Below are 13298 nucleotides of genomic sequence, written 5' to 3'. Positions count from 1 at the left end.
TGCACCATTTTATCCAGTAATTTTAGGGACTTCTATTTTTTTTTAATGATTGACAGTACTGTGAAGCCCTGACCAGCTCTTAGCATTTTATTTATAGCTCTACTGGTAGAAAGTGATTCTCCTCTATAGTTCATAGGAAGAACAATTCGCAGCTTCTGTAGAAACAGGTCTCAGAGACACTAATGATTAAAATGTTGAAGAGAACTTGGAAAATATATGCTTTAAAAACTATATATGGCAGCATGGGCAGCTAAAAATCAAAGGGAATAACCACTCTGATAAGAGCAGCAATAGCATATTTCAGCTACTGAGCTCTTTTATCTACTGCAGATGTAAAACCAACTATGAAGGTGAGGGTGACTTGTGCTTGGTTTTGGTATTTTTTTCGGTGGGGGGGCTTTTACATTTAATCTTCCATCCAGAATGGAAGACTTTTCATCCCTCAAGAGAATGAAAAAGATGCTAGTGAAGACCAGAATGAGTGCACTAATGGCTGAGCCACCAACTGCCCTCATCACTCACCAGCTCCTACTGAAGAATCCAGTTGTCCTAAGGACACGTTCTAGCTCCTAGACTAAAATGATACATCCCTTGCTCTCTTGCTCTCTGTTATTTGTGAATTTGATCCAAGTGGAAAAATTTAAGAGGAGAGTGTGGTTTATTTCAGGATATGTTAGGAACCACTTTCGAGACCTTGATTTCATTCACATCCTAAATCCAAACAAGGCAGAGGATGCAGCTACCTTGTATGTTTTGCCTGCCCATTAGTTTACTTTGACAGAAAACTTTCTGGCTGCTTTCTGTTGGACAAATTTGTTCAGTATGTTCTGAAATCACTTACTGGTTTGGGCCCACAGAGAAGCAGGAAACACCTGCTATGCAACTTTTCAAGGGCTAGGTAGCCAAGTAGCTGAATTTTGCCAGGACTAGAGTGGTTATGGAAGAATCAAAGTAGTTGGCAGCTGAGTAGAGGCTTTGAAGATTTAAATTTTGCTCTTTAAAGAAGTATAGATGAGGATTCAGAAAGCAGAAAAGAATACAAATACTCTCACCCATCTGTCAAGTACCTTAAGGTTGAGATCATCCTTTATCTTCCCTCTCAAAACTTCACAAACTCTTACTAGTAAGGTGCCAAGTTCCTCTGCCTCATATCACCTACCAACAGATGCCCACTGCTCCATGTTGAGGGAAGTCTTCATGTCCATAGTCAGTAAAAAGGTGAAAATCTGAAAGATTTTTCTCTTTTCCTTATCATTCTGTAAACGCAGGAGGAATTGCTGAATATTATTACTATGCAGTATGAAGAATTCCAGTAAGTCCCAACATGCCCCAGGCTTCCTCTTCTGTTTTTATCTTTTCTTTAATAATAAAACTTTTCAAATGTACTTGTATGGATTTTAGACAACCAGATAGTTATGATCACATACAACTTTCAAAATGATGTAAAAAAATCTTATGAAGTTATTAGTTTCTGAATATTGCTTATACTATTATTTGCAGCCAGGCTGTATTCAAGAGTAGATGGAAGCCCATTGGCTTCAGCATCAATTATAAAATCCACAGTGACTCTAATGTTGAGAAATCTCCCTTTCTCAAATATTGGCTACTTAAGAAACAAAATTGTATATAGCTTTGTTTAGCGCTAATGAAAGTCTCGACTAGAAAGGTCAAAGCACACAAAGACACCTTATTATCCCACAGACTGATCATATCTTTGGTTGAATCTTTTAAAGTTTTGCGCTTAGCTGTTGATGCCTTACTCTTCTATTATGGCCCTTTGCTACTTGTCAGAAAGATCAGCTTAAAGGGATGATTTATAAAACGTAGGTTCACCACAAAAATCAATACACCAGAACTTTCTTGAGAGGAAGAATGGATGTACTTCTGGAGAGCTTCTCAGATTCACTGGCCGTCAAAGTGAAAATTGCTTACTGGAAGTAACAGGAATGAAACAGGGAAAAGTAGATAATCGCCTGTGCTCAAATTTCAGTATTAGTTTGAGATGTCAACTTGTATTCTGGATGGGTAAAGGTGTTTCTGTCTAATGTTCTTATTTAGCACTAGAAAGGGAAGCTTGCAGGGAAGGATGTCTAGGCAGAGAGGGAAGAAGACAGGAAGATAATTTGTCAAATTAATCAATGGACAGAACATCATTATTGAAACTGTACTCAGGTTCTTATTCTAGATAGTAGTCAGGTTCTTATTCTTGGTAGTAACTTCATCTTAACTTAATAAACCAGTTCTCAGGTGAACAAAATCATCTGAGAATAAAACAGCTCTTGGTTTAAGTACGTGAGTGGGAAATGTTTTCCTCACTAGGAAAATGCACCTCCAAAAGAGCTATTTGGGAAAGCGTCCCTCTGACAGAGCCTGGAGTGAGATGATGACTTTCATAAAAAACCAAAACTGCCTGAGTTAATGAAGCAGTGGACTACTGCAGGATAGGTACCACCATGGTTGTTAAATTTCATGTTAGATGAGAAATAGAAGTGGAATTCCATAAATCAAAGAAAATGGCTTAGTCCAGAAGCAAGCATCTCCCTCCTTCAATCAAAGCGGACAGTAAGGTCTTACACTTCTGGGAACAGGTTGGCATGTGGCTTGAAGGTATCCTTTTAAGAAATGCAGTAGACCACAAAAAAGGATGGCTTGTGTTGCTTGTATTATTGCCTGATTATTTCCAGATGTTGCTTAATGGCTCTGCAGCTTTGTTGAGTTACACTTGTATCTTAGGTCGTCTTTTTGTGCTATGCAAGAAGAGGAAACAAGAGGACCTACGTGCAGCGTTCATAGCCTAGAACTGACTGGATAAGGTGTGTCTTAATACATTATAAGATAATAGTGTAGTTGAAACCAATTACATTCTCATTCATCATGTCACTAAGCCAAATAACTTCTAAATTTGGTAAACTGCTATGGGATTACAGTGAAACATGATTCAGCATTACAACTGATTTTAAAAGATTATCATGCAAAGCCAATACAGCACATGGGAAACAGTAATATCAGTAATTAGAAATAAACTAAAAGAATTGTTTTCTTAACTTAAAATCACTATTTACAAAATAGCAAGAAGCAGTAAATAGGTTACCAATGGCCAGCTACAAATATATATATATAAAAGTCTTATTTTTAGAAGCATCTATACAGAAATCTATTCCTGCCTCAGTATTGTTCATCCTTGAATTTACTGTCAATAAGCAATGAATATAGAAGTCTTTGAACTGCTAATTGTGGCTTACTATTTACAAAGTTTATTTTAATACTCATTTTCATGCAAGTATAAAATACTAATTCCATGGACAAATACACATTTGTTCACCACTCTAGATTATATACTAATATTCAGAGAAGTGCAAAGTCCACAGTGACGTAAAGAACAATAGTTTTGTAAATTATTAAATGGACTCTCAAAGGTATTAGGAACTGCATGATCATGTATCTTTTTGCATACTGCTGAAACCAAACATTTTTGCAGTAAAAGAACATACATTTCAGCTACATTCAAGTGATTATTTTATTACCATATATTATGTCTTACAAACTTTACTGGAGATGAGCAAGAGCGCTACAAAACCATACCTTAATGCAAGAGGTGTACTGCATGGTATGTGCAGGCATAGCAAAGGAGAGGTAAGAACTGGAAAGAAAAATAAGCTAAGAAAGTTTGTACAAAAATGGATAGTAATACTGACTAACACTGGGTTATATAATCTTACAATAGACCTGAAGGGCTAATAGAGATTGAATTTAGAAACATCTGTGCACTGTAGGTACAGTTTGGTGCAGATCAAGAGTGCACTAATACAGTCAATGTTGTATGCATAAGATAATGCACAAAATACACTGATATGCATATAAACAACTAATTTGTTTACAGTAAGTAGGGCAGCACAGCTGTAGTACTGCAGCCTTGGCACTTAGTGATAGGACAACATGTATTTGGTTTAACTAAATTAATAAACAGGATATATACTGGTTTGTGAGATGTAAAACATACATTATCCCTTTGAACCTTCCAGTTTTACAGCATTTTTCTAATTTTCAAGTTCAAATGCAAACATGATACACTAGCTAGATATGGAAGACGTTTCAGATATTGGCTTAAAACAAGACCTTCAATAAAAAATAGAATCAAAAAATTAATTAATTCAAATTATATTAATTAAATCTGATGTCTTGTGCTGAAAACAAAATCTGAAACGTTTTAAAAAAAAAAACAAAAAAAGACCCGCAATCTTGTAATACAACCCACAATGTCTTTTATGGGCTTTTCCTGAATAGTAATTGCTTTCTTAATGTCCCTTTCATATATGGTAATCTCACTTTAAAGAACTGCAGAAGTTATTAACCTGAAAAGTTGTGACTGAAGTTTGGCCTAGCATATCATATCAGACAGAATGGAAGAAAATATGCTCTTCTTCAAAGAAATAATGTTTCAGCTATGAAAGGATTCCAATTTTAAGTGATTGTCCTCATATTAAACAATACTAACAACCATCTGGAGGGAGCCAATTTACTTTTGCCTGTTTTAAACAAACTAGCTAAACTGCTGTTTTATATTACATATAAAAAATGTAATAAAGTTGTTCTTAACATGTAATGATGTAACACCTTAAAATTAACTGGTTTAAAATATTTTACAAAGACATTTTATTATATATGAACTATACAACACACAAGAGTATGAAATACTTTTAACATATACACATTTCTGTATTTTTCCACTTAGATTATTATTTTGCACCAAACATTGGTGTCTGCAATTCTAACAACCCTCTCAGATAAAAACTGAACAAAAACCCAGTCTGTTTCATGGATGTGGGTTTCTTTTTTTTTCCTGATAATAAAACCTATTACAAGGAGAATTTATCTAATTACTTATTTCTTTTCCTAATTTCATATTTTGCTTTTTTTCCAATGGATCAACATACATACAAAGAATAACCTCCTCTGTAATTTCCAGTGCAATTTGCTAGGGCTAAAGTTTCAACCAAAACTGACCCTTTCCCCACGATGAACAATGAAAACTGCAGGCAAAGTAAATGTCAACATCAATCACTACTGGGATTCCTTTCCCCCTTATTTAAAATGCAGTCCTTTTCAATAACCAATTTAATGAAAGTATTTGCATAGAGCAGCGTTGTATTGTTTCTAAAGAACATTATGAGCGTTTTAACACAAGATAAGGCACATGTTTTTCAGCATTAGTAATCTAAAACTAATCCTGAGGATCTGCTCCTCCCACTCAGCAAAATCTGCTTTTTCAATATACCCTGTCTTACCTGAAGAAAGCAGAAAAACAGTATAGGATAAACCAAAACTCTTCAGCTGAACTAAATTCAGAACATTAACTCCTGATAATAATGTAACAAATCCAGAGATAAAGAATTAAGTAGTTCTCTAAGCAAATTATCTTTGGGGGGGGGGGGGGGAAGATACAGCCGGTAGCACTGCAGATGTTAGATAAAATTCACATAATATGGATGACATTTCTATTGAGTTTTGCTAAAATAAGCTCCTATGAGAAAAAAGGTAGCTACATTGTGAGGCACTTAAGGTTGACAAGAAAAGGAGGAATGCAAGGGGTCTGTTTCACAGAAAACTTGAAGTTGCATATCATATCCTTGTATTAAGCCTTCTATTAAAGTGCTAGAAATGGAGATTTAAAACAAAAGGATTTAAATATAAAATAAGTGATTTAAGAGCTTAGTATGCATTAAAATGAAGTGCTTTTGATTCTCATGAAATCAGAGCCTTTTGATAGTTTTTAAAAAATAAAGTCTGGAAATAATCCATGTGTGAAACCATCTTCCTTGTGCCATTGATGCTACTTGTAAAGTGCCCAATTTATTTTTCTAAACAACAAAACCATTTGCCTTATCTTATGTTGTATAGCATGACAGTCTGTAGTACATATGTAATCCACACTGCAATGACACCATAAACCTGATGGAAAACAGCACACACATACTTTTAGTCAGAAGTTTTAATTCCACCTAAAAAGTCAGGTCTTGGATTACATATCCACCAGTACATAGTGCAACCAACCTCCTATTTTCAAAATGTGATTTAGCTTTTAAAAGTCTGATGCTCAGATAGAATTATTGAGCTTTTCCTCAGAGCAGCCTTACACCCAGACAAAATCACAGATGGAGCTCTACATCTGAATCACATAAATCCACTAGATGCCAAATCTGAGAAGGATCTGGGTTCTGTCGGATGATGAAGAGGCTGAAGATGTGTGGCAGCCTGTGCGTTATTGATCGCATCTAACTGAGAGGGATATGCTTCATTTACATTTCCTCCATTGAAACCATTTTGGAACTAGCAGGAAAAAAAAAAACCACAATAAAAATGGTTAGTAGGGAAAACAGATTTAATCCTAAATTTTTAAAAATCCTCCTAGAGACACAGATTGGATGAAATAATCTGAAAATATACTTAATAGCTTTGAAACTTTTTTAAAATTACTAAAGATGAGAAGTTAATTTGCATTTAAGTAGAGTCTGAATCATGAGTGAAACTTGCCCATGTTGAAGTCAGTAAGAGTCCTACACCACTATTATCTAAAGTTTAATATATAGTTTCCATTTGTAGAAAGTACTGTCTGACTGAGCACTAATTTCCACATCCAGCTGTTACATTTTAAAAGCAACTTATTTACATATTTTCACGTCTGCAGTGGAATCCAGACTTCACAGCTCTACCAGTAGTGCTCATGCAGTCTTATTCATAAGCTGAAGTGTACTGCATTCAGTCCACAGGCTGAGCTACCACAGGGTGGGCTTTCTTGACAATTATTTTCATCTTGACAATGCCAAGTAAGAGCAAGGAATGGCTTTCATCAATCCTGACATAATTGTTCATAGGATTACTTTAATCATCTGATAAGAACGCTTCCTGTCATGCTATGGAAAAGTCACTTTATCTACAAAATACTACATTAAGTCATGCAAAGAAAATACAACAAAATATTTTAAACACTTCCATCATCTCGTCAGGAGTAGTTTGTATTATAAGGGCTCATTCATCCAAGGTCTGTTGTTAAAACATATATTAAAAATTCATTCACCTGTCAAAATATGCTGGGTTTTCAAAACATTTTTCCTTCTATGCAAACACTGAAATCTAACTAAGTTTTTACTAAGATCATAGCCATGTGAATTATGTTTTTAATCAAAATTGCCATATTTTTAAAGACAGCTACAACAACATAAACTAGGATTCCTTCTGATAGAAGCAGATTATTTCAGTGTTCTTCATTAACAAGATGAGCACACTCATTAAAATTTCTAAGTTCTCAACACTGAATCTAGTAATTAGCAATTTTTTTCCTATTTAATAAAGAAATACTTATCTTAATCAAATTATTTGAGGCCTTATGTGCCCTCCTCCATCACTGAAAGTGTTTTTAGGCTACATTGGCTGTGGTCCTACCACAAGTACAAGTTAGGCAGAAGGTGAAGACAGATGACCACAACAGACCCCTCTGGCTTTCTAATCCCCTAGTCTTTTCATGTAGAAATCGATGGAAGTTAGCAGGCTGAGGAAAGGATAGCAGTCATGGCTTCTGTAGCAATATCTGCTCTCTCTCTCCACACTCCAACCACTGACAGGGAAGTCAGTGTGCTAAATCCAGCCACAAAGACTGCCCTACTTTGGTTTTGCTGTGTGAACATATGCTTAGACAGAAGTATCATATCTGCTTAGTAACATCCTTATTAAAGTTACCAATTAGCAGTAAAATCAAACCTTAAGTTTATTATCATAAGCAGAGATACATTCTCCCTATTTACAATAAAGAAATACATATTTGCCATCATGGCTTTGTCACAGGCATTATTTTACAAGATTATGTCAAGTGCAGAAAATATACTTCTGACTTACTAGTTCCTGTGGGTTCATATTTTTTAAAGTTTTAAACTCATCTGATACAAGACTAAATGCAATCTCTGGAACATAAACATATATAAATATAGGGTTATTTTTCCATGGAGCAATGACATTTCTAGGTAAATGCCAGTTTTACATTAAAACATTTATCAAGGTAACAACTTTTGCTTACATAGAGCCTCACTTTGCCCTCAGACTATTAAAATCATAGAATCATAGAAACATCCTGGTTGGAAGGGTCCCTGAAGATCATCAAGTCCAACCATACTAAATCCCCCTACCATAACCTAATTTACCCGTTCAGTGCTTAAATCATTTCGCTACACACTATATCTATACTTCTTATAAACACAGCGATGGTGACTCCACCCCCTCCCTGGGCACCCTGTCCCACCGTCCAACCACTCTTTTAGTAAAGAAATTCTTTCTAATATCTAGTCTAAACTTCCCTTGGTGTAGCTTCAGGCCATTTAATCTCATCCTGTCATTATTCACTTGGGAGAAGAGGCCAACTCCCACCTCACTACATAGAGAGCAACAAGGTCTCCCCTCTGCCTTCTGTTCTTCAAACTAAACAATCCCAGTTCCCTCAGCCTTTCCTCATAGGACTTATTCTTCAGACTTTCCACCAGTTTGGTAGCTTTTCTCTGGACATGGTCCAACAACTCTACATCCTTCTTGTAGTGAGGGGCCCAGAACTGCACACAGTACTCGAGGTGTGGCCTCACCAATGCCAAGTACAGGAGCATGATCACCTCGCTACTCCAGCTGGCCACACTATTCCTGATGCAGGCCAAGATGCCATTGGCCTTCTTGGCCACCTGGGCACACTGCTGGCTCATGTTAAATCAGCTGTCAACCAGCACCCCCAGGTCCTTCTCTACCATGGAGTTTTTCAGCCAATCAACCCCAAGCCTGTAGCTTTGCATGGGGTTGTTGTGACCAAAGTTGATCGGTAAATGTGACTAGAAGTCAAAACTGAGCACAGTCTGATACAATAAATACTGTTGGTTTTTTTTCATGTGAACAGCATACAGCAGTATAGGCTGCAAAGCCAATGCTGTTTGGTTTAGGAGCAAGCAGTCTCTTCCCACCCCCCACTGCACTCTGTTGGCATTTTTGGACCCCCAAGGACTTGGAGATAGTGATCAGCTATTTATGATCACTCTTCCACAAAAAGGTTAGGGGGAATAATCCTTCCTTATCTCATCAAGAAGCGTTCTCCTCTTTTAAGCTCATTTGGACAAACGTTCAGCAGCTCTCTTCAGTGGTAAACAGCAGCTAAGGTGCCCGAGGGTAATATCAGTTCTGCACTAGGCTTCTGCTTGTGCAATGCTATCCAGATCCACACAGCACAGACATACCATAGCAAAGAGAGGCTGAATTTGCTTCTGAACGACTTAAGTACAGACAACTTGACACAAAGTGGTCTTTGTTCATTTTTCATTACAAACAAGCTAAATGTATATTATTATCACAGCACAGCTTTCTAGTGAAAATGAAGAAATAGGCATATTCATTTATTGTTCAATTCTGGAGTCCCCAACATAAGAAGGATGTTTAACTCATGGAGAAAGTCCAGAGGAGTGCCACGAAGATAATCCAAGGGTGAGGGCATCTCTCCTATGAAGACAGGCTGAGAGAGTTGGGGTTGTTCAGCCTGGAGAAGAGAAGGCTCTGGGTAGACCTCACAGTGGCCTTCCAGTAACTGAAGGGGTCTTACAAGAAAGCTGGGGAGGGACTTTTTACAAGGGCATGTAGGAGGAGGACAAGGAGTAATGGATCAAAACTGGAAGAGGGGAGATTTAGATTAGACATTAGGAGGAAATTCTTCACTATGAGGGTGGTGAGATACTGGAACAGGTTGCCCAGGGAAGTTAGGGAAGCCCCATCCCTGGAAGTGTTCAAGGCCAGGTTGGAGGGGTATCTGAGGAACCTGATCTAGTGGGACTTGTCCCTGCCAACACAGGGGGCATTAGATCTAGATGATCTTTAAGGTCCCTTCCAACCCAAATCACTCTATGATTCTATGATTATTGAATTCAGAGATGCTGTCTTAGTCATTAAACTTACAGTTAGACGAGAAGAAAAAGTAAGCAAGTAAATAACAAAAAAGGGGCATAAAAATTAAGGCAGCACAACAAAATAATCTATAAAATAAATATATTTGAAACTCACCATTAAGAGGAAAGAAAATTAATTGCTTATGCGCTGGCTGTTCAAAAGCACCACACCAGCATAGCTTTTGGGAAAAGAATAATTCTATATTATGATAGGGATGAACTTGGATGACCCTGGTACTGTTTTGCAACCCTGTTATCAAGCAGTATGAAGGACTTACAGCACTGACCACAGACAGACAACATACAGCCATGCACTGTGCAAGCTTGTGCACTGCAGATCACCAAAGTAATTTCATGTTATTTCAGCCCTTTGGCACTCAGGCAGAAGCTATTAATCTTGCTGAACTGTCCCATATTTTACATAAATTTATGTAATTTTGCAGTTGTATTTTTTCCACTTGTGAAACAGTTTTAAAAAGAGTATATTTTGTACTTGTATTAAGCATACTGAAAACCTGGTTATGTTCTACTTGCATTCCTCACCTCTGTCTTGTGTAGGTTAAATGCCAAGTAATACTTTAATTCTGTAAATGCTTATGCATGTGCATAAGCATTTGTAGGATCAGTACTTTAGAACATTAACTCATTGAGGTAAAAAAAAAATTGTGCCTGTGTTCTTGGGCATTAACAGAAATGGTGCACTTTAAAGTACTTGAACAAAGGCTATTAAAAATCAGGAACTGTCTTAGTAATTTTTTTTAATTTTTTTTTTTATTTCTAAGTTAATTATACCTATAAAGAACTGTGCTTAAAACTAGTCTGTGTGCTACAGCCAGGCTCCTCTCTTCTACAGCTTTTATTATGCAGTTTCCTTAGCACAGTGTGAAAAAGTTGCAACTTATCTACTGTGAATACAATTTTTGCCTGCTTTTTTGTCTTCAGCAAATAGTTTAGACAGAAGCTTGAGACACGAGCTGACTTTCACCTATGGCAATATATAAAACTTTTTATTTGTATTGTCGTGTGTAGAAATGCAATTTTTTTAATGTTTTATGCTGTTTATGTGATGATATAATCTGATAACGTAAAGAATCCTAAAATTCTAAAAAGCAGCAAGAGAACACTAACATTTTAAACACAAGATATTTTTATGGATCCATCCTTACAACATATTTAATGAAAATTAATGTGCCAGACAATATTACTGATGTAATTGCACTCCTCTAAAAAAGGTATGTAACCAAACTCCCAAGCTTTTGACCAATCTGCTTTTCCTTTGCTCCTGCTGGCAGGTACAACAGAATAGTTCACTCTTGCATTCACACTGTCAAAGAGAGCTACCAGGATACATTTAAATAAAAACTTGACCAAATGCAACTCTCTTCAAACTAATGTACAAATAAAGCAAGGACATTCACATGTTTTTAACCCATCAGTTTCACACTCAGGCGTTCAACTATGACAAACTCTGCTTCCCAGTCACCATTCAAAACAATAAACACACCATTCAAAATGCAAGCAAGATAAACATTGCTTTTTACCTTACCTTGTTCAACAAGGTTTGTTGACTTGCCATCATAGGATCATACTGCATTTGATCCACACAGCTGGGCTGTGCTTCCTGCGCGCACTGGTACATAGAAACAGCGCCTGCATAGCATGTTTGAGGAGTCAGCATAACCGGCTCAGAGTTTATTCCACACTCACGATTTTCAGGGACTTGCTGCAAACAACTGAGAAAATCCTCCAAGTTGGAAGAAGCAGAGCAGGTTGATCTGTCAAAACCTGCTACAGGGAAATCCATTTGAGCAAAGTTAGAAAGCTGTGGCATCATAGCTGTGGGTTGTTTGTAAGGAATAAACTCTTGCCTACATGCAAAAGGGGAAGTGCTCACTTCTGATTTGTAAGGGAACTCAGATGTGGTGGCATGCATGCCAGGGAACACATATTGCTGGGGCTGCTGCTGTGAGCAGCTAAGGGGCATACTCGTGCCAGGGCTCCAGTTTGTGAACATCCCATTGACTTGCATGTGTTTCATCTTTTGACAGAGCTGCTGCTGCTGTTGGTGCTGCTGCTGTTGCTGCTCCACAAGCTGTTTCTGGTGCTGATGAAGCTGATGTGGATCCAACTCTTGCTGTACCAAGCAACCTTCATTCTGGACCAGGGGTTGCTGCTGATTACAGCCTGAATATAAGTAGTCAGACTTATTTAACGAATCCTGAACATAGGTCAGGATTTCATCAGTTATGTCGATGTCCCCAATATCATCCACACCAGATAATTCAGTTTTAAAGAACTCCTCATCCTGCTGAATACACTTTAGATCTTCAAAGTCAATACCCAGATTTTTCATGATGCTGTACAAATCACTGTTTTTGTTATCTTGAAAAAGTGCTGCACTGTCTTCAGGAAGTGGAACAGTACTTTCCTGGGAACACTCCATTAACTCCCGTTTGAGAATGTTGTGATTTCCAGCAGGAAGGAGATTATCTGTCCAGCTGCTGCTAACACCACCACCCAGTTCATCCCTGCTGTCTGCAAAGAAGTTCCGCTCAAAGGAAAGTTTATGTGATGCTGGAGGGCAGAGATACACAGACTCATCTTGCCTTAACATGACACCCAGGAGGGAGTTTGGATCCACGGAATCATTGTGTAGTGTTGCTTTGCCTCCTTTTCCTGTTGTGCTTTTACTCTTCGGCTGAGAGGGATCCATAAGGCTCGACATAGGGAAAGATACCTCATACAACACAGCCTCACCAGTGGCAAACATGAAGGGCAACTTCATGTTGCGCTTCCGTAGGTGTTCTGCCCCTTCTTCATCTCTGAAAATTAATTAGATATATAGCATAGTACTGCGGTACTGAACAGTTACTGTAATCTTTTTGTCCCCTGGAATTAATGTGAAAATAAAGAGCTATGCTATTTGTGGGCATTTAGGCATTTTTCAAATTCTTAGCTATTCCAGCTCAACTTCTCCGAGTTAAACCAAGAGGCAGATTATGAAATAAGGAGCTTATGACTGTAATACTACCTTTACATACTACATTTGTAATTAAGTCTAGATAGCATACACCACTTTCTGTGCATTATGAGCTGAAATGAAAATAAGTGGGCTTTATTCCATGCCTTATGTTTTTCTTGGCATATCAAGTAAATGCATACCTCAGTTCTGAATTCTCTCTTGCTCCATTTCACAGGCTTCTTAGCAAAATCATTTAACCTGTGTAATTAACACTGAATTCCATGTTATGTAGCATTTAATCAATACCATAAAGGTCATAAATTTTTAGGTTGTTTTTTCTTCTACACAATCCAGCTGCATTTGGATTTCTTAACTTC

The 13298-nt window shown here is 37.3% G+C and overlaps 1 protein-coding gene across 2 annotated transcripts in view; it reads right to left on the bottom strand.

Annotated features, from left to right (window-relative positions):
- Positions 1–3499: 3499 nt before the first annotated feature.
- Positions 3500–13298, bottom strand: part of AHR (aryl hydrocarbon receptor) — a 65314-nt gene continuing 55515 nt past the window's right edge. For both annotated transcript variants that reach the window (XM_051609987.1, XM_051609989.1), the window contains 2 exons: positions 11506–12781; positions 3500–6327 (listed from right to left, as the gene is read on the bottom strand). In XM_051609987.1, the coding sequence (XP_051465947.1) occupies positions 6172–6327; positions 11506–12781 (1432 nt within the window). In that variant the 3' untranslated portion in view covers positions 3500–6171. The remainder of the gene's footprint in view (positions 6328–11505; positions 12782–13298) is intronic.

Source organism: Apus apus, chromosome 2 (genome assembly GCF_020740795.1).
Source record: "Apus apus isolate bApuApu2 chromosome 2, bApuApu2.pri.cur, whole genome shotgun sequence".
Lineage (NCBI taxonomy): Eukaryota > Metazoa > Chordata > Aves > Apodiformes > Apodidae > Apus > Apus apus.
The sequence above is the reverse complement of the archived record's forward strand: the minus strand, read 5'-3'. Positions and strand labels throughout refer to the sequence as shown.